This window comes from Apodemus sylvaticus, chromosome 5 (assembly GCF_947179515.1).
Source record: "Apodemus sylvaticus chromosome 5, mApoSyl1.1, whole genome shotgun sequence".
NCBI lineage: Eukaryota > Metazoa > Chordata > Mammalia > Rodentia > Muridae > Apodemus > Apodemus sylvaticus.
The window spans coordinates 87,012,113-87,033,245 of record NC_067476.1 but is presented as its reverse complement, the minus strand read 5'-3'; the positions used below and the strand labels follow the sequence as shown (position 1 = coordinate 87,033,245).

General features: G+C 45.5%; 1 protein-coding gene across 3 annotated transcripts in view; it reads right to left on the bottom strand.

Annotated features, from left to right (window-relative positions):
• The window catches only part of Wt1 (WT1 transcription factor), a 42,215-nt gene extending 21,363 nt beyond the window's left edge, over window positions 1-20,852 (bottom strand). For 2 of the 3 annotated variants that reach the window (XM_052183132.1, XM_052183134.1), the window contains exons 1-5: window positions 20,749-20,852; window positions 18,724-18,846; window positions 18,215-18,317; window positions 8,973-9,050; window positions 7,982-8,032 (exon numbers count right to left, since the gene is read on the bottom strand). In XM_052183132.1, the coding sequence (XP_052039092.1) occupies window positions 7,982-8,032; window positions 8,973-9,050; window positions 18,215-18,317; window positions 18,724-18,846; window positions 20,749-20,758 (365 nt within the window). In that variant the 5' untranslated portion in view covers window positions 20,759-20,852. The remainder of the gene's footprint in view (window positions 1-7,981; window positions 8,033-8,972; window positions 9,051-18,214; window positions 18,318-18,723; window positions 18,847-20,748) is intronic. The other variant, XM_052183135.1, reaches the window with a different exon arrangement.
• Window positions 20,853-21,133: the final 281 nt, after the last annotated feature.

The window sequence follows — 21,133 nt, the reverse complement described above, 5'->3', positions numbered from 1 at the left end:
GTGTAAAAATAATTAAAGAACAGGAAGCCATGAATTTGTAAAAGAGTGTGTGACAGGGCATAGGTGGATTTGGGTGGAGGAAAGGGAGGGAGAAATTGTGTAAATGCAGTACACATGTAGAAAATTCTTTTAAAAAAAAAAGATTGTTCTGTGAGATGCATATAAGGGGGAAGCTGGAGAGATGACCCTGCTTTAACAGCACAGAACATAAAAACTTAAAACAACCAAGCTAATCCAACTGAATTTACACACACACACACACACACACACCTAGTATTTGATAATTCAAAAATAGAGAATTTCCTCAAAAATAGCCATAGAGAAGAACTGGCTATTATTTTAACTTGGGAAATGTTGACTCAATTTAGAGATTAGAGAAATGATCTTTTCACTTTTCATGAAAATAATGTGTCAGTTAATTAAGTTGTTTGTTTGCTTATGTGCGTGCACGTGAGACTGGCAAGGCCCACGTATGGAGGTTCAGAGGAAAACTGTGGACAATGGCTTTCTCTCTCCACCATCCTGGAGCCTGGAGCTGGGCCCTGGGCTTGGCAGCAAGCACCCCACCTACTGAGCTGTCTTATGTGGACATGGACACGTGGACCTGAAGAGGGACTCAGATCCCATGGGACTGGAGGTGTGGGTGGTTTTGGTCCACCATGTGGGTGCCTCTGCACCCCTACTCCATCCTGGTTTATATATTCCATGGTGTCCAGCTCCACATCTGGAGAGCAAGCACACTCACTCCACCACCACCTCTGGAGTCTAAAACTTCTTCACTGAGTACCTCTTGGTTTGCTGCTCACAGAGATACCCCTCCCCCGCCACACCCTGCCCTTGGATAACAGCCTTCTGTACCCTTCCGGGAGCCTCTGCTTCTAATCACATTCTCAGAGAGAGAATTCATGGCTGGCCACTGAGATCTCCTCACAAGACCAATTCCTTTCCTGAGTCTTTGTGTTAAAGAACCAATAGAAAGCCATCCTCCTTAGGAAGCTATAGGTGCCAGAATTCAAAACTGGTTTTGCCACAGTAGAGAGAGCCTGCCTGAGAGGCCACCGAGAGAGACAGGTGAAAGGCAGTATTCTAATGGCTGCCCAAATCCATGAATCCATCAAGCCTTTAAAATTACAACAAACCTGGGGCTGGAGAAATGGCTCAGTGGTTAAGATGACCAGTTCTCATTTCCTGCTCCCATGTAAATCAGTTAATGACTGCCTATAACTCCAGCCGTAGGAGACCCAACACCTTCTTCTAGACTCTGCAGGCACCTACACTAATATGCACATGTATACATAATTAAAAATCAGTATTTAAAAAATACAATAAAATAGCCTACTGTATTCTCGCTTGGATTCTATCTATGCAAAATGGCATTGTCTAATAGTCATCTAAAGGTAACCCTCCACATAATAAAAATATGAAATATTATTCCATCCATACGGTTCTCACTAAACCTTGACTATATTCTGCTCTGGAATGGTTCTTTATAAATATTGCTTATTTGTCTCATTCACTACGCAGCCTAGTCCTGAGCCACTGATTAGTAATGGACGCTGACTCAGTGGTTTGTAGCCAGCCCTCCCACTGTACCAATCAGCCTTAAGAGCCATCAAAACCCTCACCACATGCAATGCTACCCAAACTTCTCCCAGCTGATCTCATCATGTTTTGCTCAGAACAGAGCTAAGAGATACTCTATTACCCAGTTTCCTCTGGCCCTGGATGCTAGGTAGAACATTTTTAGAACTTTTAGGAACTTTCCTTTCTGCATGAACACGCAGACTCAGGAACACATACTCTCATGGACCACCGCATCAGACCACACAAGAAAAATCTGGACTCCCCTCGTACATCACTGGCAATGGGGTACTAATTAACCAGAATCCCCAGTTCATCTAACTTGCTGGGTTTTTCTGTATTCTTGATGGTTTGGCTCTACGGCCAGGTGTTTCTTCTGGCTCTACCAGAAGAGCAGTGCCCAGAACATAAATGACAGGTGAAGCCATGTGCTCTTGCATCTGAGAAAAGCTATTCTAACTATGTGAAAACTTTCCTAGAAAAGAACCAATGGTTCTCAAAACTCAGGCTTTGGATCAGCACGGGTCCTCAAAACTCACATTCTGGAGACTCTGCATTTCCAGTTACAATAGAGGAACATGGGAGATGAAAACTTTAAAAGAGAAAAAATTCTCTTCCAAACCACCCTTCAAAATGACCTTGATGGGCTGGACCTTGATAGGCTGGGCTAGAGGTTAAGAGCACTGGCTTCTCTTCCGGTAGATTCTGAGTTCAATTCCCAGCAACCTCATGGTGTCTCATAACCATCTATAATGAGATCTGGTGCCCCCTTCTGGTGTGCACGCACACATGTAGGCAGAATGACCTTGAATAGCACTGTCAGGCAAGAAGGCCTGGATTCCATCTCCAGGACAGAAAAACAAACAAACCAAAAAGACCTCAAGGCAAAGAAACAAAGGAAACCCTAATAATAATTCAAGTGAATCATACTCTTAAAGAGATTATGATTTATACTCTAACAATAGAAATATCACCCCACACACATACACAAGACAAAGTTTCTGTTTAGCCTGGCTGTCTTGAAAGTCACTCTGTAGACCAGGCTGGCCTTGAATCCAGAGATCCACCTACCTCTGCCCCTCTGCCCCTCTGCCCTTCTGCCCCTCTGCCCCTCTGCCCCTCTGCCCCTCTGCCCCTCTGCCCCTCTGCCCCTCTGCCCCTCTGCCCCTGCCTCTGCCTTCCTAGGGCTGGAATTAAAGGCATACACCACCAATGCCTGATTAATAAAAATTATTTTAGCCAGAAGAAAATAGCCATTGATGAGAGTTAAAATACAAAAGAGAAACTATCTATAGTACCTGGGACAAGAAAGAGACTGTGTAAAAACAAAGAGCCTAAGGGCCTCCACCCCCTCGCCTGCATTGTTCCTCCGGCCCTCCCAGCATCCACTTGGTCTTTCCCATCAGCAAACAAATATGCTACTTCCTGTTACCGAAAGAAAGAAAGAAAGAAAGAAAGAAAGAAAGAAAGAAAGAAAGAAAGAAAGAAAGAAAGAAAGAAAGAAAGAAAGAAAGAAAGAAAGAAAGAAAGAAAGAAAGAAAGAAAACAGAAGAGAAGAGAAGAGAAGAGAAGAGAAGAGAAGAAAAGAAAAGAAAAGAAAAGAAAAAAGAAAAGAAAAAAAAGAAAAGAGAAAACCACCCTCTCCTAACCTGCTTCCCTAATCAGCCGGAGCCTTGTCTTTGGTTGTGCACCCCTTTTCTGTAGACCCGCCTGAAGATGTCTTTATGAGCTATCTCCACTCATCTCCTTCTATGAGCCCTTGGGCATGCTAGGCGAGCACACCACCCTTGAACTACACCCTGACGCCTCAGAATCTCCAAAACCCATCCATCAGTCTTCCCACCCCCACGCTCTCTAAACCATCCATGGATATTTGCTGTGAATAGAAATGTGTCTCCAGCATTTTCTTTCTGCAGATGCGCACACAACAAATGTTGCTTTTTACTAATTATCTATGCAGTGAGATGGCAGGTGATTTCTTTGTAACGTTCTAGCACTGCCTGAATTATTTTTAATGAGAAACTTGTGTTATTTTTCTAATCATGGGGGAAAACTGATTCCACCTTAGATAAAGCGAGTCTCTTTGCTTTATGGGGTGCTCCATCTGTGCCTTCACTGTTTCAAAAGTGAGGAATTGGGAAGATGGCTAAGACAAATGAATGTGTTTGTTTTCAGTAGAGAAACACCTACTAAAATATGCAGTAGCCCCTCGTTTCTGAGAAACATTTGGATGACTTTTTAATAGTGTACATTCTAAGTCTGTATTTCATTTTCCTCACTGGAGATTCTTATCTTGTCTTGGGCAGATGACAAAGGGAAGGATAATGGGGGGGGGGGCGTCTCAGAAAGGCAGGAGGAGTCAGATCTGAACTACTCCTTGAGTCATAAGACCTTTCCCTAGTGTGCTGTGCCCTCTTCTGAGAACACGTAGTTCATTCTCCCACCACACCCACCAGAGCCCCCTCTCACCTCACTTCATCTCCAAGTGCAGGAGCCACCACCATCCTCATTTTCAAGTTGGCTCCCTGGTACCACTTTCCTTTACCGTCTTTCCTGTCTTGGGTTGATCTAAACAAACCTGTCATTTCCCCTCATGTTTATGAAATGAAACAAAATTCTGACCTTAAAACTGAACAGTTATAAACACAGCTTTGAGTCAAAAAAAAAAACCCTACAGGGTTCAAAAACATTTTTAAATTAGAAATAATTTTAATAATCAGCACTGTTATAAGGTCTGAAACTCTAATTTGATGATGGCTTTTCAATAAGCATTTACTGGACTCAATAGGTGGAGTCAATCATTTCTTAAGAGAGAAAAGGGCACAGGGCTAAGTGTATATCTACACAGGAAGTCTAAAGGACTGCAGCAGTGTTAATAGTGCCCCGCAGGCCACTGGGGGGGGCAGGGTGGAGGTGGGGACGGTTGCCTTCCCACATCACTGCATTTTTTGAATGCTCTTATTTTCACGACTACTCAAAAAATTTAAAATTAAGTGCACTAACTGATAAATGCTCAAAGGGATGAGGGGGTGCAAAACCAAGAAAGCAGAACAAGTTTTCCTGTCCTCCTGTAACTAGAGGGATGAGGACACTACCCTGAAGTCTCCATCTCCAGCAAACGCATGAGTCTACTCTTCAAACAGAAGGTCTATCAGACCTCTGCCAGCGCCAAGGCAAGACAAAGACAAAGAAGTGTGGCAGAGAACTTACTTAGCCTGTGTGAGATAGCATTTCATCCCAGCAACTCTAAAGGGAGGGGACTGCTTTCAGAGACATAAATTGAGCCATTTGAAAGAGGGAAACGAACAGCTTGGGGCAGGGGGTAAAAGAGCAAGCTCAGGAATGTTCTATTCACGGAGCTGCTCAAGTTCCTGGAATCATGTCTCCCCACCTTTGCTTTGGCATCTGAAGTGCCAGGAGGTTCTAAAGAGCGGTTTGTCTGTTTTCAAGAAGTAAATCTCTGGGACAGGTACTGTGTGCGCAGGCGCCAGAGGAAGGTGCGGCGCTGTGCCGGAGCTCCCAGCCAGAGCCTCAGCTATCTCCTGGCAGAGGTTCTCAGAGATGAGACCATGTCTAGTGGGGATTTTCTCCAGTTTTGACAGCCTTGGCCCCACCAAAACACACAGAGTTGTTTCCCCATACATCACTCCTTGAAAGTTTTCTGGGTTTTCCTTTCCAGCATCCACGGGTCAAATACTGTGTGTTCCCAACAGTCTGTGAACTTCTTGGACCAGCAAAGGGACATTGATTTTGCTCAGCACTCCTTTTATTGTGTTGGATTTCCCACTCCCCCTACCTAGTCCCCAGAGAGTAACTTCCTCCCTGTTCTAATAGCTTGGACCACAGTCAAGGTTGATGTGTTTCTCCATTTTGTAGGCTATTTTCTTCAGAGGAGACAAAACAGAGGCCAACAGGGTAGCTGAGGTTTGTCAGCAGTCTTAGGAAGTCAGCAGCCGTGAAGAGTACACAAAGAACATGTTTTCAAACAAATGCAAAGTAGACAGAACAAGACATTGGTAGGAAACAGAAGTGTTCAAAACGGAGACTTTATGTCGAGCTCCTCGGAAGTGTCATATCCTAAGAAACCACTTTTAAACAAAATTTCTTACTTCGGGAGATAGTATTGGAGGTAAGGGTACTTGTTCTTGCAAGCATGAGGACCTGAGTTCAAATTCCCAGCAGTCAACACAAAACCCATGCGTGGCATCATGTGCCTGTAAGCCCAGCATTGGGGGCCAGAGGAAGGCAGAGCCTGAAAGCTTGCTGTTGAGCCAATCTAATCAAAAGGGGTGAGTTCTCCCAGGCAGTGTGGAAAGTGAGAGGAGGCGTCCAATGACATGCTTTGGCTTCTGTGTACTTATGTGCACACAGCACACACATGTGTACACACACACACACACACACTGAATTCTATTTGTCTATGGGAGAAGATAGGGAAAGGGCTTCACAAAGTGCTTTCTGTCTAACTGAAACTGAAATTCAGGACTCTCCCCTTCAAGGTGATCAAAACAATGTGACCCCAAGAGACATTAGGAAACTCAAAATTAGGTAATGTGGAGCTGCAGAGACAGCTCAGCAGTTAAGAGCACTAGCTGCTCTTACCAGAGATTCAATTCCCACTGTCCATGTAGTGACTCACACCCATCTGTAACACCAGTTCCAGGAAATCGAATGCTATCTTTCGGCCTGTGTAGGCACTACAAGCATATGGCGCATAGACATATATGCAGGCAAAGCAGCCATAAAATAAAATAAATATTTTCTATGGGGTGGTGCAGCTGGTGAGACAGGGTCTCTCTACATAGCCCTGGCTATCCTGGAACTCACTTTGTAGACCAGGCTGGCCTCAAACTCAGAGAGATTCACCTGCCTCTGCCTCCTGAGTGCTGGGATTAAAGGTGTGTGTTACCATGCCAGGCCAATAAAATACATCTTAAAGAAACAAACTAACTAACTAACTAACTAAAAAGTAATCTTTTCCACAGTAGAAAACAAGGGTTCATTCTGAGGTATTTGATATTTTAATTATAAAAACTGACATTTTTATGAGTTACATGTGAATAGTAACTTCTTTCTTAAAATTATGATTCCAATTGTCAGTGTTTCTCATCATGGAGGAAAAATCAATTCCTTTCACACAGCACTCCAAATGAAGCCAGTATTCAAGAAATATATTTTTATGTCAGGACTGTTTTCCCAAGATGAAAGTGATGAATCCATGTTCTTCTCTGTTTTTATAAAAGTAACCCAATCACCCTCAGATTCATCCTGATGATACAACTCCCAACCCCTGTCAAGCGATACCTTTTACACAGATAAGTCCTTTAAGATACCCAAGCTAGTCCAGACATGGTGTCATACTTGGGAACCAAAGCAGGTAGATCTCTGTAAGTTCCTAGCCAGCCTGGTCTGCACCAGGAGGTCCAGGCTAGCCAGGCTTACAAAGTGGGACCCTATCTCAAAAAAAAAAAAAAAATCAGACTAAAAAAAAAAAAAGTTATCAAAATTGTCCCAATTGTGGAAAGACTCAAACAAATGCATACCAAGATTCTTTATCCATAATTTTTGGGATCAAATGAATCATGAAACCTGTATTTTGGCATAAAGACTGTTTTAAAATTAAAACATACTGCTTGCTTTAAAAATCACACTCTGGCATTTCATCTAGGGAGAATTACCAAATTCTGTATGGTGGAACTAACGGAAATAGAGAGAAAAGCATTTCAAAACTATAGAGGTTTTTGCTTGCTTTGTTTTCAGAACCACAGAAAGGGCTAGATACTTGGATAAAATAGCAGAAAGTCTGAAGGACAGGGACAGGTCTCAGATGACAAAATGTGACTCCACTGAAGGAGATCCAATGAGGACAGAATCAACAAAGGAAGGAAGACGAAGGCTGGTCCTGGTGTGTAAGCAAAGAAAACAAAATCGAAAGACACAACTCCAGAAATGCTCCAGAGGGAAGCTGTACGCCTGGCGACGCTTAAGAAAGGATGGGGATGAGTGTCTTTGTAAAATCTGACAGGAGGAGTCCTGGTAAAAAGTTGGCTCTCCCTGGAAAATGTAAATCTATGGAGAAAAGCAAGGTCAAGTAAATCCAAGCTCAAAGACCTGACTGAGCTACAAAGAACACATTTGGCACCACAGAGTGCTCTGTGAAACAAGGGAACGGAACAAGCGGGCTTCCTGCTGCGTGTATTTTATTTTAAACCTGTTTTGCACGGACGTTGATGAGAAAAATATCACCAACTCCATGTGGACAGTGATAAGTCTACAGTAAACAAGGAGAAGGAGGAAGTAGGGATAGACAGATCTTCCCTACGCCCACCGACTACCCCCAGGTCAGGTCTAACTCCTGTGTTGCCCCACATGTCAGTCAACAAAGCCATTGTCCACTCACTTGCTCTGCCCTTCTGTCCATTTCACTGAGCTGGAGCTCCCAGCAGCCATTCTAGAAAAGAAGAAAAGTAGGAATGGAGAACGGAGGACGCACGGTCCCGGCAAGCCCTGGGCGTCCGGCAAGCCCCTGGCGCCCAGAATGCACTCAGAAGTTCCAAAGCTAATGACCTTGTCAAGAGCGCTGAAATATGCCCCAGTCACACTGGTTGGGGTCAAAGGAACCCTGAGAAAGGGTGGACAGAGACTGAGCTTTGGAATCAGATCTGGGCTTGGAACCCAAGCTCTCCCACTGACCGGATGGGAACCTGAGAAGTGGTTTGACTCTCTAGATGTATCGATTCATCTTTGACACAGGTGCCAGTGCCTACTTTCCAGAAGCCTGTTAGGAAGGCAAGGTGCAGTAGCCTAGAAGCGCACCTGACGTCATCTCCTCAGACTTGTTAGAAACTACACGTGTGTTCCTTAACTGCCGAAAACCAGCCCCACCAGCCCCCTTGCTTCTGTTTTTAGGCGCAAAGAGAAGTTCTCCCCTACAGCGCATGTATTGTGTGAACACTGACTCCTGGTCAGTGCAACCAGGAGCACGCGCATCTAATTTCGGACTGCTCAAATCACCGCCGCACCAATACAGTTCAGATCGTAGACTGTGTACGTGCAAAGCAGTTCTTGATAAGATAGCGCAATGGTTAACATCTGTGATAGCACCAGCGAAACATAAGCATTCAATGAAGTTTCATGGGCACGACGTCTTTGAAGAATTCTAAAACATTCAACAAAGAAAGGCCACACTAAGGGTTCCCAATATTCTGCATTCCCTTGGTCCAGACAAAAACATCCCATTTACATTTTTGAAAATGTAATGTTAAACATGTCCCTCCCACTGGCCCCTCCGAGCGCCACTGTGAGCTAGCCCCCCCTTTCTAGACCTAGGCCTGTGGTCCCCTCAGGCCTAAATAACCTGACGATGATTTAAACAAGTCTAAGTTCCTTACCCCTTTAAGGTAGCTCCTAGGTTCATCTGATTCCAGGTCATGCATTCAAGCTGCGATGTCATTTGGTATAAATTGTCACTGTGAAAAACACCCACAGTTAGAAACACAGCCACATACACAAGGAAAGAACTGTTTCTTCAAGTGAAATGAAGTTCTTAGTTTATAGTACATGCCTTCTAAAATAACGATTATATGAATCTGAAATGATTTTCATTTCATACCATTGATCTCTTCACTTACAGAGATTAACACGCACATACACCCACACATACACATACAAACTCACACACACTGCAGAAAAGATGAGAACAATTTAGTTGTTAAAGAAAGAAAGCCTCAATATCATGAACTTTGGAGTTTCTAACGAGATGGTACACCTTGGCAGGAAGAGGTGAGGGAGTAAGGCTTTGAAAAGAAACACGGGCTGGACAGCTCAACAGTGAAGTTAAAAGCCTGAAGCAGAGAGTAAATTGACAGCAGATTAATTATTCGTGAAAGGGCCATTACATTTGTTTAATCAGAAGGATAAGTATCATGTGGATTATGAGAGTCCAAAAGGTCAGAGTGATGGGCTAATACCCACAGATGTGATGACCAAAAGAAATAGGGCAATAATCCCAGCTCACAGCTGAGCAATTATTCTGCATCTACTTTATAATCCTAGTACAAGTGACGTTTCTAGAAAAAAAATTAACAGCCCATTGTTTACATTAATACTTCAAAGAGGAAAATATACCTCCATGTAAACCAATCAAGAGCTGCTCTCTTTCCAGTCTGTCTCTCACTATGAACGCATAAATCAACGGCTAGAAATCTACAATGACCAAGCCAATTTAGAAGGCATTTAGGGCAGAACCGAAAGGGTTAATTATGAAATCTGTGGCCCGAGAGATTAATGGCTTGTCTGGTAACCTTCAGTCTAAACGTATTACAGAAGAAAATTTTCACCCTACCTTCATGGCAGAAGTGACCAGAGATAAGAAACATTCACTATCTAATGCATGATACCAGATCACAAATCCTGGACAATCTCCTGTCTTGTCCCAACATTCCTTTCTGTTGCTTCATCTGGCACCAGCCATCAGAGTTTTTAATTCAGAGTTTTCAGGGCCAACTGAACAGAACTGAGAACTTGTGGAGAGGTGACAGAAATCACAGCGCTCTGAATCACTGAATACTGTGCGAGCTCACTCTCAGCCTTGCTTGATAAATAACAGAAGGGCCCATCTGACTCCTGTAATCTCTCTGCAAATTATTTAGAACTCCTTAAGGCCAGAACATGGGCTGAGGAGGAAATCAACTTCCAGGAGGAAATTTTTGCATATGAAAAATAAACCGACTTCAAACCCCAAGTATGTGTAGCTTCATTAGTCTGTAGTGTATTATCAGGGCCCTCGTTCATCCCTGGGCTGACTGGTTATTGTGCTGCCACAATATCCTGCATATCAATGAAGGGAAAGATTAGTTTCTCCTGGAGCTTCTCCGTTTGCAGGCAGCAGGCAGCCGGTGCCGGTCTGTGCCACTGCGTTTCGCAATTCTGCGAATTCCTTCTGTAAGGCTGATGTAATTAATTCCTGAGAGACCCCAACTTTTATTAGAAGTGCCAGCCTGCTGCATTTACCACAGCAGAGTTTCTTGAACTTTCTTTGGGCTGACAGTTCATTAATAAGTGGCCTCCTCCACAATCTCTCCGCTGGTTTTTGTTCTCCTGTGCCTTTTCATCAAGCAATCCATTATTAATCTTGCCATTAATCTCAGCCAACGGGCCCTGTATTCCCCGGGTAGCTCTATATTTTTGTCACTGTTTTTTAAAAAATTGTTCACCAACTAAAATCACTGAGCTGCAGTTGACAATTTGCCTGGGCCCCGTTGGGATGCGGGATCTCTCTGGACTGATTTAATCCTTATGTAAGACTCAGAACATGATCATTTTCAAGGGTGAGTGACAGAGGTAGATGCATACTGGTGAATGAATGATTCCCAAAATGATTCCCAAATACCTGACCTCACATTTAGAGATTGTTCAAGACTGAATACACAACCCTATTGACTCCTAGTCGCATAGATACCAAAGGATCTCAAAAACAAATATCTTTAAATGCATTTCCTTGGTCCCCAGAAAGAATTTTCTCAAATACAGAACATATATATCTCACACATGTGTGTCTTCCTACAGGATATTTAATAAAACCTCTAAATTGCATTGTTCAAAATGGCAACCACTAGCTGTGTGGGGCTACTGAACACTGGAAACAGAGCCTCATTGAGAGGAAGCTTGGGTTATACTGGGTTAAGTACAGTGTTTTAAAACAAGCGTCTTTTTCTTATTTTAATGTGATTACTAGCACATTTCAAATACACATATAGCTCACACTGTTTCTACTAGACCGTGGTATTTATGAGTGGAACTTGTCCTTTTCCTTTGGAAGCATTTGGCACTGTCATTTACATAATAACCATACTCTCACAATAACATCATAATAATTTTTAAATAATACTGCTAATTTTAAAAATATATTTTCTCCTTGTGATCTTTCTCTATAGAGACCCTCGGGGATCAATGGGAGCATGTTTTGAGTCTATGAAAATCTGAGCAAATTACTGTTCTGCTCTCTGTCCCACAGATCTCACATCTGTCAAATGAGAAAAATTAATCTCGCTCTCGTTTTCTAGGGACATTGTAAGGCGTAAAGAGGTTGATGCTCGTAATGGCTCCTCAAAAATGATATGAAGAACACACAGTTTTCTAACCTGTCAAATTTTATCTGGCACATTTGCACATTCTGGGTATCGTTCCCAACAACTTCATGAAGTCATCACCCCCATTTGTCAGACAATGACTGGGAGGCAAACGGGCACCTGGTGCTAGAATCACTGATGGCCCTCTCCCCGCCCTTTCAGAGGTTCCTGGGCATGATTCAACAGCAGAACCTCTGCTACCATTTATACAATAACAGTACAGAGTGTCTGGAGGTGAAGACAATACATCCAAAGGCACATCAGGACTCCTGGAAGCTGCAAAATGCCTGTCGTATCCTCTCCTCCTCGCTCAAGATAGCGCATCCTCCCCTCTCAGGTGACTGACCCCACAACACTTTGGTTGTTCTGATATCTCAGCCTTAGAGCTTCAGAAGAGGGAGAGCAGGGAGACTGGTTGGGAGAGAAGAGATTGCAGGAAATCTCCAAGCTCCTAGTGGGTTTCCTTAACCACATCCTGCCTTCTGCTGACTGGGGCTCCACAGTGGCTGCAGTGGGGTGGCTGCATGGCTGTTCTAAAGCCAACAGGGGCAATGACAATAGCTGCACAGAGAGCAGAATGCCAGTGTGAGCTAAAAGTACTAGGTCACCCCGTCACCAGATTCTGATCTCTTTGGGCAATCATTCAACACCAAGATCTCACCATGGAGGCCGGAAGCAAGAAGAGCATCACCCAGGGAACACTGACCTCCGGCAAGTGAAGCATTTACTTATGAAACGACATGGTGTCAGCATCCACCACCTCATCCCCAGAAGGAATCAGATAAGCAGGTGGTTTGGCTCAAGGCAGCCCCAGTGGTCACGTAGACAGTTCAGCCCTGACCATTAAGCTCTGCCGGAAGTGGACTCCGAAGCTACAGGCTGCCAAAATATAGTCCCAAAGTCTTGATGGCTTTTATATTTATAAGTAGATTTTTTTTTAAGTCATTTGTTTCCTATGTAAGAAATGTTTGAAGTCAGAGGCAAGCGAGAGAAGAAAGAAACTTCTATAGCTGGGATTAATGCAAGTTGGAGTTAAATAAAAGGAAGTCGGTCCTAGCAGAAGGGGCTTGAGAGGAAATCAGTAGTAGATCATATAGTTTGTTTTGGCCTGGATTGCAGAATTACTGTGTTCTTGACCTCTACACAAAAGAAAGGAAGGGGGAAAAAACTCCACTATTATCTAGACCAGAACTCCTCCACTCTTCAAATGCAGTGGGCTCCAGCACGTTTCCATCTTTAAATGTGTTTATTACATTCAGAAGAACAAGGAAGAAAGGGTCTTGTCAGAATCCTCTGACTAACTTGTTAGAGATCATGGTCTCTTCCACAACTGTGTCAGTGAGAGAATGTCAGCAGAGGCATAGCTTCCCCACAGGACTGAAAGACAGTTTTGTTTTGTTTTGTTTTGTTTGGTTTGGTTTGGTTTGGTTTGGTTTGGTTTGGTTTGGTTTGGTTTTGTTTTGTTTGGTTTGGTTTGGTTTGGTTTTAAAGTGGAGGCACCCATTGTCATCAGTGTTAAGACTTTGAGAGACTTTGAGATAAGGACTTTTACTGCAATGGCCCAGCACTGGACCAAGGGGGAGGCCTCCGTGGCCTCGCCTCTACCCCTCAAACAAGGTGCATGCGGAGAGACTTCCACAGAGCTCCTTTCCTGCACTGATCCTCCCTGCACGGGCTCCATGGAGGCTGACTGCCCTGAACTTTCTGCCCAGCAGGCTGCAGTGAATAATTATTTCATAGCCGCTCTCTTGGTATTGTACTTGCTCCCAGGCTCACCAGTGAACCAAAGGAAAACCCACTGGGGATTCTATTTCTAATAACAAACACTTGGTCAGCACACAAGTTACAGGAATATTTGGGACTAGATTTTTCCCCCTCCCTGGATACGGGTTCAGTTCAAGCCTGTGGCTTTGATAACATGGTCCACCACCCTGGATACCACTTTAGACCTTCCGCCTCTGCCTGCTCTGTGGGAAATGAACAGAAGTTTGTACTGTATAAAAATATACTGTGTGATGTACATGGTTTCCCAAGGGAAGACAGGTGAAATGAATGGTAATTTTATTTTGAGGGCACCTGTCATTTGATTTATGACTTAATTGAAGTCCAGTGTGCTTGGCAAATCATGGCTATCCCCTTGACCTACAGTTTCCAAAATTCCACAGAAATTCTAAGGTGGTTGGTCTCCTGTAAAATCTACAGGTCGGGGGCTCTACTGAACATGTAAGTATTAGAGAATCATCAACATTCTATTAAAATATTTTTAACATAAGGGTTTTTTGTTTTGTTTTGGTTTGGTTTGGTTTTTTTTTTTTTAAATTAGAGTAGTGCTATCTGCTAAAAAGCAAACATGGAGCAAAAGAAAACCTTCTGATTTAAGCCTGTAGCACAGCTAAGGAAAGCCAAGTAAAGCTATGGACTGGAGCAGCGATCCTCAGTCTGTGGGTCTGCATAGCAGATACTTAGAACACAGTTTATAACAGCAGCAAGATACAGTTACAAAAGAGCAGTGAAATGGTTTTAGGGGTGGGGGGTTACCACAACCTGAGGAACTGTATTAAAGGGTCAAAGCATTAGGAAGGTTGAGAACCACTGGGCTGGAGAGTAGCTTGGTTTATTAAGAACACTGGCTGCTCTTCTAGAAGACCAGAGTTCAATTCCCAGAACCCACCAGAGGCTCGAAACCACATATAATTCTACATCCAGGGGATCTAATATTCTCTTGTAGTCACTGCATGTACATGATACAGAGTCATATATGCAGCCAAAACACAATACACCTAAAACAAATAAATACAATGTTTAAAAAGAAAGACATATAAAGCTAAAAGTAAACAAAAGGGATAGGTTAAAAAAAACTACAGTGTGAAGAAAAATAAAACAGTACAAACAGGAAAGTTTCAAACACAGTGCCCAGCACTTTTCAAAGTAGCTGTGAGGCTCACCCCATGCTGTAGGGTGTGGCAGCTCCTACCACAGGAGTAGGTTAGCAAGCAGAAGAGCCAAACAGTGAGACCTGGAAGCAATGGCCATCTATTGTCTGGGAAGACACTGCAAAGGGTTACGCCACGCTCTGGAAGATCATGTGGTTTGCTCTTCCCTGAGACCTTGCTTCTGAGCAAGCACAAAAAAAGCGAAAGCCCAGAAGTCCTCCCAGAACTTCACAGATGGGGAGAAAGATCTGGACGCTGGAAGCCTTTAGAGGCTTCTATACACTGAGCACCATCCCAGTGCTAGATCCTGGTGAACACTGCTTTTGACAAAACCCACCAGGGAAAGCACTGCCCATAACACTCCCAATGGGAGGGATGAGTAAAATGGACCTCTACCTCTGTGGGAGATAGAGTGGTGGCACATGCCATCCCCAGAGAGTGGCACTTAGCTGTGTGAGTGGGAGGGTGCAGAGAGTTGAAGAATGATTGGATCCTCACTATCTAAATTTTAATTCAAAATTATATTTCTTATCATGTCCCATGGGGAAGGGGTTACCTCTCAGTTTCTTCCTTTGTAAAATAGAAGTGATAACCCTTTGCCCACCTCAAAGAATAGTGATGTGGATTAAATGTGTCAATACCCATCCGGTATTTTACACTGACACCTGGCACATGAGAAGTCTATGCAAGCCTTTGCACTTACGATTATCAGTCAAAGGTCCTGGCATAGAAAGGGGCATAATCCAACCAAGCTGTCCAGAATCACTCGTGTTCAGAGTACAAATGGGCTTTAGACTGTCTTCATCAAGTTTCTAAGCTTACCCCCTCATCAGTAAAATGAAATTATAGCATCTACTCCATAGATTAATGGGTGAACTAAGCCTGCTACTGGAGACCCCTACTGGGGTAGGGGACAAGAGTCAGCATTTTGAGGCTCTCTTCAAAGCAGACTCACATTAGTTTTCTGCTTATTTAATGCCAGAGGTACAGCATTTCTGTATCACAAACTAGTGAGTGACACTAGGACCCCAACCTGGGGAGATGAAGGGAAGAGAGGTGGGTAGTGGGGAATTACCAATACTGTGAATCTAAAGCAAGCATCAAAGATGCAAATGCTTCACGGGAGCAATCTCTCTCCCTACAGAAGTCACAATTGGTTTTGCTGTGTTCCTACTTTGCTACTTTGTGGTTTTAGGAGATCGGTGTTAAAAAACAAGATCAAAGCAAGTTTTAGAATGTCATAGAAAAAGAATAAAAGGATAGGCAAATATTTATGCAAGATGGATCTGACAAAATTACTTTCAAGAATGGCCAGTCAGAAGCTGGGCTATAAAATGTGTGCTTTGTATATAAAATATGATTTTGGTTTAGGGTAATATAGTTCAGTGGTAAGGGAGATACTTAGGGTGCAAAAGGTCCCAGGGACAAAATCTGTAACAATCAGATTGACTTTTCCCATCTCCAGAGTAACCATAGATTCATCCCAAAGTCACATTCCATCCCAGAATCTCCCCAAATCAATAAATCCCCAAAATCCATAAAGGCAACTTTATTTGGAAAAATGATACTAAATAATAGACTGTGATCTTTATCCAAGATACTGTCTTGTGGCAGTTCAGCTTTTCGGGTGGACACCTTTTTAAGACCCTTGGTATGGATTAAGGTTTGGGAGAAAGAGAATAAGGGCATGCATACTCAAGCACACACACACACAAACAGACAGACACAAAGAGAGACAGAGACAAGAGAGAGAAACAGAGAAACAGAGACAGAGAGATAGACACAGAGACAGAGACAGACAGGGACACAGACAGAGACAAAAACAGAATTACATCTTGCCAGTCCCCAGCTCCCAAGAAGGTACAGGCCCATCTCAACAGTGCCCACTCCTACACCATGCTTTTCCTGACTGACAGGGCCAAGGTCTTCACACCAGGAACTGTTCCAGAGGCGACCCCCCTTATAGCTACTAGAATAACATCGATGTCCAGCAATAGACAGGAAGGATGTCTGCGGCTGTCGCCACCACTCCCTAAGGAAAGAGGCTTCCAGCAGTCCACTCTTGTACTTGTTCTGGTGATTTGGCCCCACTGAGACTGTGGTCTCCGGGTAGCATGCACCCCTGCACTGCTCGCCCAGGTCCACTTTCTGGATAGGGAGGGAGAGAGTGCATATACGTCCCTCTCTGATCCTTTTGCATACGTTTCTCTCCCTCCTGCCTGAAGAAAAGTGGTGCGGAATCCAAGATGCGATTAGATAGGATGGATCTTTCGCGCCAAATAGAAACATTTTCGAAGTCAAAGCACTCCAGCAGGCAAAATTAGAAGAGACCGGGTTTGATGCTTTGATACCAGGATGAGAAAGACCAGCCCCAGGGTCGATGCACATGAGGCCCTAGATCGCACCGCACCGCAGCACTTCAGGCTCCATAGTCTACAGCAAGGACGGTCCCCTCCTCCACCTCAGTGACTGGAGGTCCTCGGGCGCGGCCATTCCCCCACCCAATCTCCCACGACAGATGCTTTTCCTTCCTTCATTACCTCACTACCTCCTTCCCTTGACGTCAGCCTCCGGGAGTCAAGGGGCAGGAGGACGGGAATGGGTTTGGGGCAGTCGGTGTCAGGATCCCCCATAGTACAGGGGGGAGGGGGAGCGGTGAGGTAATGCGCACCCAATCCTCTGCAGCCGAGACCAGGCGCGCAGCACCTTCCAGCCTGTCACGGACCGGTGTGTGTGCATCACAGTTACTAAGCAACGCTATCTGCGACGCGGGATGCCGGCCAAGTTCACCCAAAGTTGAAGAATAAATTTGGGGAAGAAAAGGTGGAGAGTGGAACTAGAAACCAGAGAAGGAGGAGGGAACAGAGTTTAAATGAGGAAAAAAGTCGAACTTCCTACTCCCAGGAGCAAGAAGGGCTTGCATGCCTGCGCAGACGTCTCCATGATCCCCCATCTCGAGGAAAGGCCCCAGAGCGCACACAAGGCAGCCACAAAACGTGTTCACAAAACACTACCATGGGCCAAAACTCTAGAGGGCAAGGGTGAGAGAAAGGATGTGGCCCCACTGTTTAAGTAGTTTGGCCTGTGTGGTCAGTTGACACGGAAGGCTTTTAACTAGAAGGACAGGGTTGGAGTGGACTTGGTCCACCCCCCCCCTTTTTTTTTGGTCCGGGGCAAGTCAAAGGGCCTCCAGCAAAGACCATAAGAAATAACTCATCACTGAGCATAGTGGCACATGCCTTTAATCTCAGCACTCTGGAAACCAAGACAATCGGATTCCTCAGTTCGAGGCCAGACTGGTCTACAGAATCACTACACCATGCAATCAGAAAAAAAAAAATAACTCCTTAAAGCAGCAATTCCTTTTTTATCCCCAAATACAATGGCCTTCGTTTATAACTCAAAGAAATAACCCAAGGCACCTGCTTTAATGTGTGTCTGGGTCTAAAGAAGACAGCTTTTGCCTCTCTTTGTGACAGCGATGCCTAGGGCCGGGCATTCCCTCGCCGCCAGCTCACCTGCACCTCCTAGATTTCTGAGACCCAGTCTCGGCACTCCGCTCCTCCTTACCTGCTGTAGGGCGTCCTGAGGAGCAGGGCCTGGCTGCCTGTGCAACTGTCAGTAGGGGTGTGGCAGCCATACACCGGAGGTGGCACCGAATATTGCTGATCTCCTGCCAGAGAGACAAGGGCAGCAGTGAGCGAGACTCGGGAGTGCGAGGCACCGGCAGGGGTGCTGGTGCAGGGGGAGGGACGCGAGGGGGGCTTGCTGAGCCTCGGACCAAGAGGTCTGGCTCCAGTTGAGGCCGCCTCAACTCCAGGACTGCTTCCTCACTTTAGGTTGAGTGGCAGTGACTCTCTGGCACTGGTAGCCTTGCGGGGGGCAGGGGGGTTTCTTAGCATACTTTGAATGGAAGGAGATTCGATCTCTCAAATAGGGTAAAACTAGCTAGTATTTCTAACGTCTTTTAAACGTCTCTACTCACTTCCCCGATTGGCTAGGGGTTGAAAATTCAGATAGGATGCGGTAATCTGTATGGAGGCATCCTGTAAAGATCCGCATCTTTCCCACTCACTCACCGAGCGAGCTCTGCTGGCCCATGGGGTCCTCATGTTTGAAGGAATGGTTGGGGAACTGCGCCGCATGATGCGAGGGCGTGTGACCATAGCTGGGCGCCCCGTCGAAAGTGACCGTGCTATATCCTGAAGAAGCGGCAGGAAAAAGAAAACGAAATAAAGGGAAAAAAGTCAATTAGGTTCCTGAAAAGACAGGGGCATTGATGGGGCTCGAACCCGGGTGGCAGCGAGTACCTGATCTCTGAATTCGCATCAACAGTAGAGTCGTCCTCGGCCACCCTGGCCACCCCGGCCACCCCTGCCTCCACCCCACCCCACCCCCAGCCTTCTAGGACTTCAGGCTTGAAGCAGGAGACCAAACTCTGCGGGGTTAGAGAGGCAAACTCTCTAACCCCATCCTTTTTTTCCAAATAAAATTCCAAACTCTCGGCTTTCCCCCCAGTTCTTCTGTGCCTGTCTTCCGTTGCTGAATAGAGAGACCCTCCAGCAAGTTGGGTGTAAAAAACGCTCGCCCGCCTGGCGGAGAAACTGACTTTCTTAAAAACAAACAACACCGCGGCTCTGAGCTCGGGCGGCTCGGCCCAGAGGACTGGGTTTCCTCTGCTGACCCCGCTTTGACTCAGGGCTGTAAATCAAGGGCCCCGCGCACCAACTTTCATTAATTACTCTGAGCCAGTTCAACGCTCTGCGCTTTACGTGGAGAGAGTAATTACCAGGGCACGTTACCTCTCTGGGCAGCACAGCCTGACACCAAGACACCCGAAGCCTTTAGGAAAGCTTGTAGGGGGTGGCGAGAAGGACCCTTCTGCTCCTCCCACGCCTACCTCGAGCCCAGAGGACTCAGTTTTGCCGACTGCTGTGGCGACCAACCTTCTTGCCCTACAGTTCAGGACACTGTCCCCTACCTATCTATCCCTGTATGGCAGGGTCTCAGTGCCTCGCTTCCGTTTTCCTGCTGAGAAACTGAGGCTGGTGATCTCCCCGATCTCTCAAATGGATGAAAATCGACAGGGAGTCTTGAAAATCTTATTCTTTCATGATATTGTCACGATAAACACCTTCCCCACCCGTTTTGCCACAGCTCGAGTTGGTGTGGAAGCCAGCAGTCTTAAGGATTCTTCCAGGGACTTAATTGGGGTAGGGCCTCCTCCTCGCCTCTTGGTGATGTTTGCAAGAGGGAGCCCGGACTTTCAGGAAGGAATGCAGGTGAGAGCTGACCCTCACAGAAAGCCTATGCCCCTCCCTTCAGTCGCCTCCCCCAGTAGCAGTGGCTTCCCACAGCGCAGTCTCTAAATCCCCGTAAATTCTAGGGCCCCGAAGTAGAGCAAAGTGCCCACCTGAAGCGGAAACTTCTGGTTTCTTTGGAGACTCGATTATGTCATGTAATGTTTTTACCCACCAGTTGATCGAGGACCTTCAATCAATAAGGAGTTGCTGAGACCATTCATTCAGTACAAAGACAGCAGGCCAGCTATCTCCAATGTCAACATACCGAGGGGACACCCACTGCCCAAACAAAAAAATACACGAGCTTCTATCCTATCTGAGTTACTCCGGAGCAGTACGATACCGATTGTGGTGTTTTTACAGTGAAGAGGAGAAATGGGGTGCCATGGAAATTATTGAGTTGTACCCTAGGAAGGCTTTAGTGCCCCCCCCCCCGCCAGAACTCTGGTTAGTGACAGAGGAATCAGCCAGCTTTTCAACCTGGGTGAGCCCTGAGTTTCTCTGCTTCTGAAGTGAAGAAGGATAATCCCCAACGCTAATAACTCTTGGGTGTGGGTTAATTCGTACATATAGCCTTTCAGAGTCTTCTTTTTGAGAAACAAGTCCTGCTTCCAGTTGAGGCCTACAGCTTACAAACGAAATACGGGTCCAGGCACCCACCCGAGTTTTCCCAGCAGAAATATGGAGTTTGTGGAAGAGTCCTTAAACAAAACAAAAACAAAACAAAACAAAAAGCAAGAACAAAAACAACAAAATGGGGAAAGGAAGGAGAAGAATAAAGAGATTTTTCTCTAAACGAACCCTTCTCCATTGCTGAGCCGAATAGCCAATGACCTCAGACCACGCACAATCTCAGACCCGCTGCTCAAGCGCTGGTGCCCGGGCTGCTGCTGCCACGCCAGGGACCTCAGCTCCGCAGTCCTGAACTCCGACTCGAGGAAGCGGACACCCAGCAAGCCTTCCTACCCGCCTTCTCATAGATGAGTCCGGCAAACCAGCGGCAACCTTGAGCCCCTCCCTTGGGTCTCCTGGGACGGGCAGCAGTGAAAGCAGCGGGATCGGAGGGAGAGCTCTTTTAATTAGAATCTTATCAGAGCTCGGGCTGATTAGGAACCCACTGTACCCGAGGACTGCGCTGAGCCCATCTCGAGGAGGGGGGCAGTGGGGGCCGGCGGAGCGATTGCTG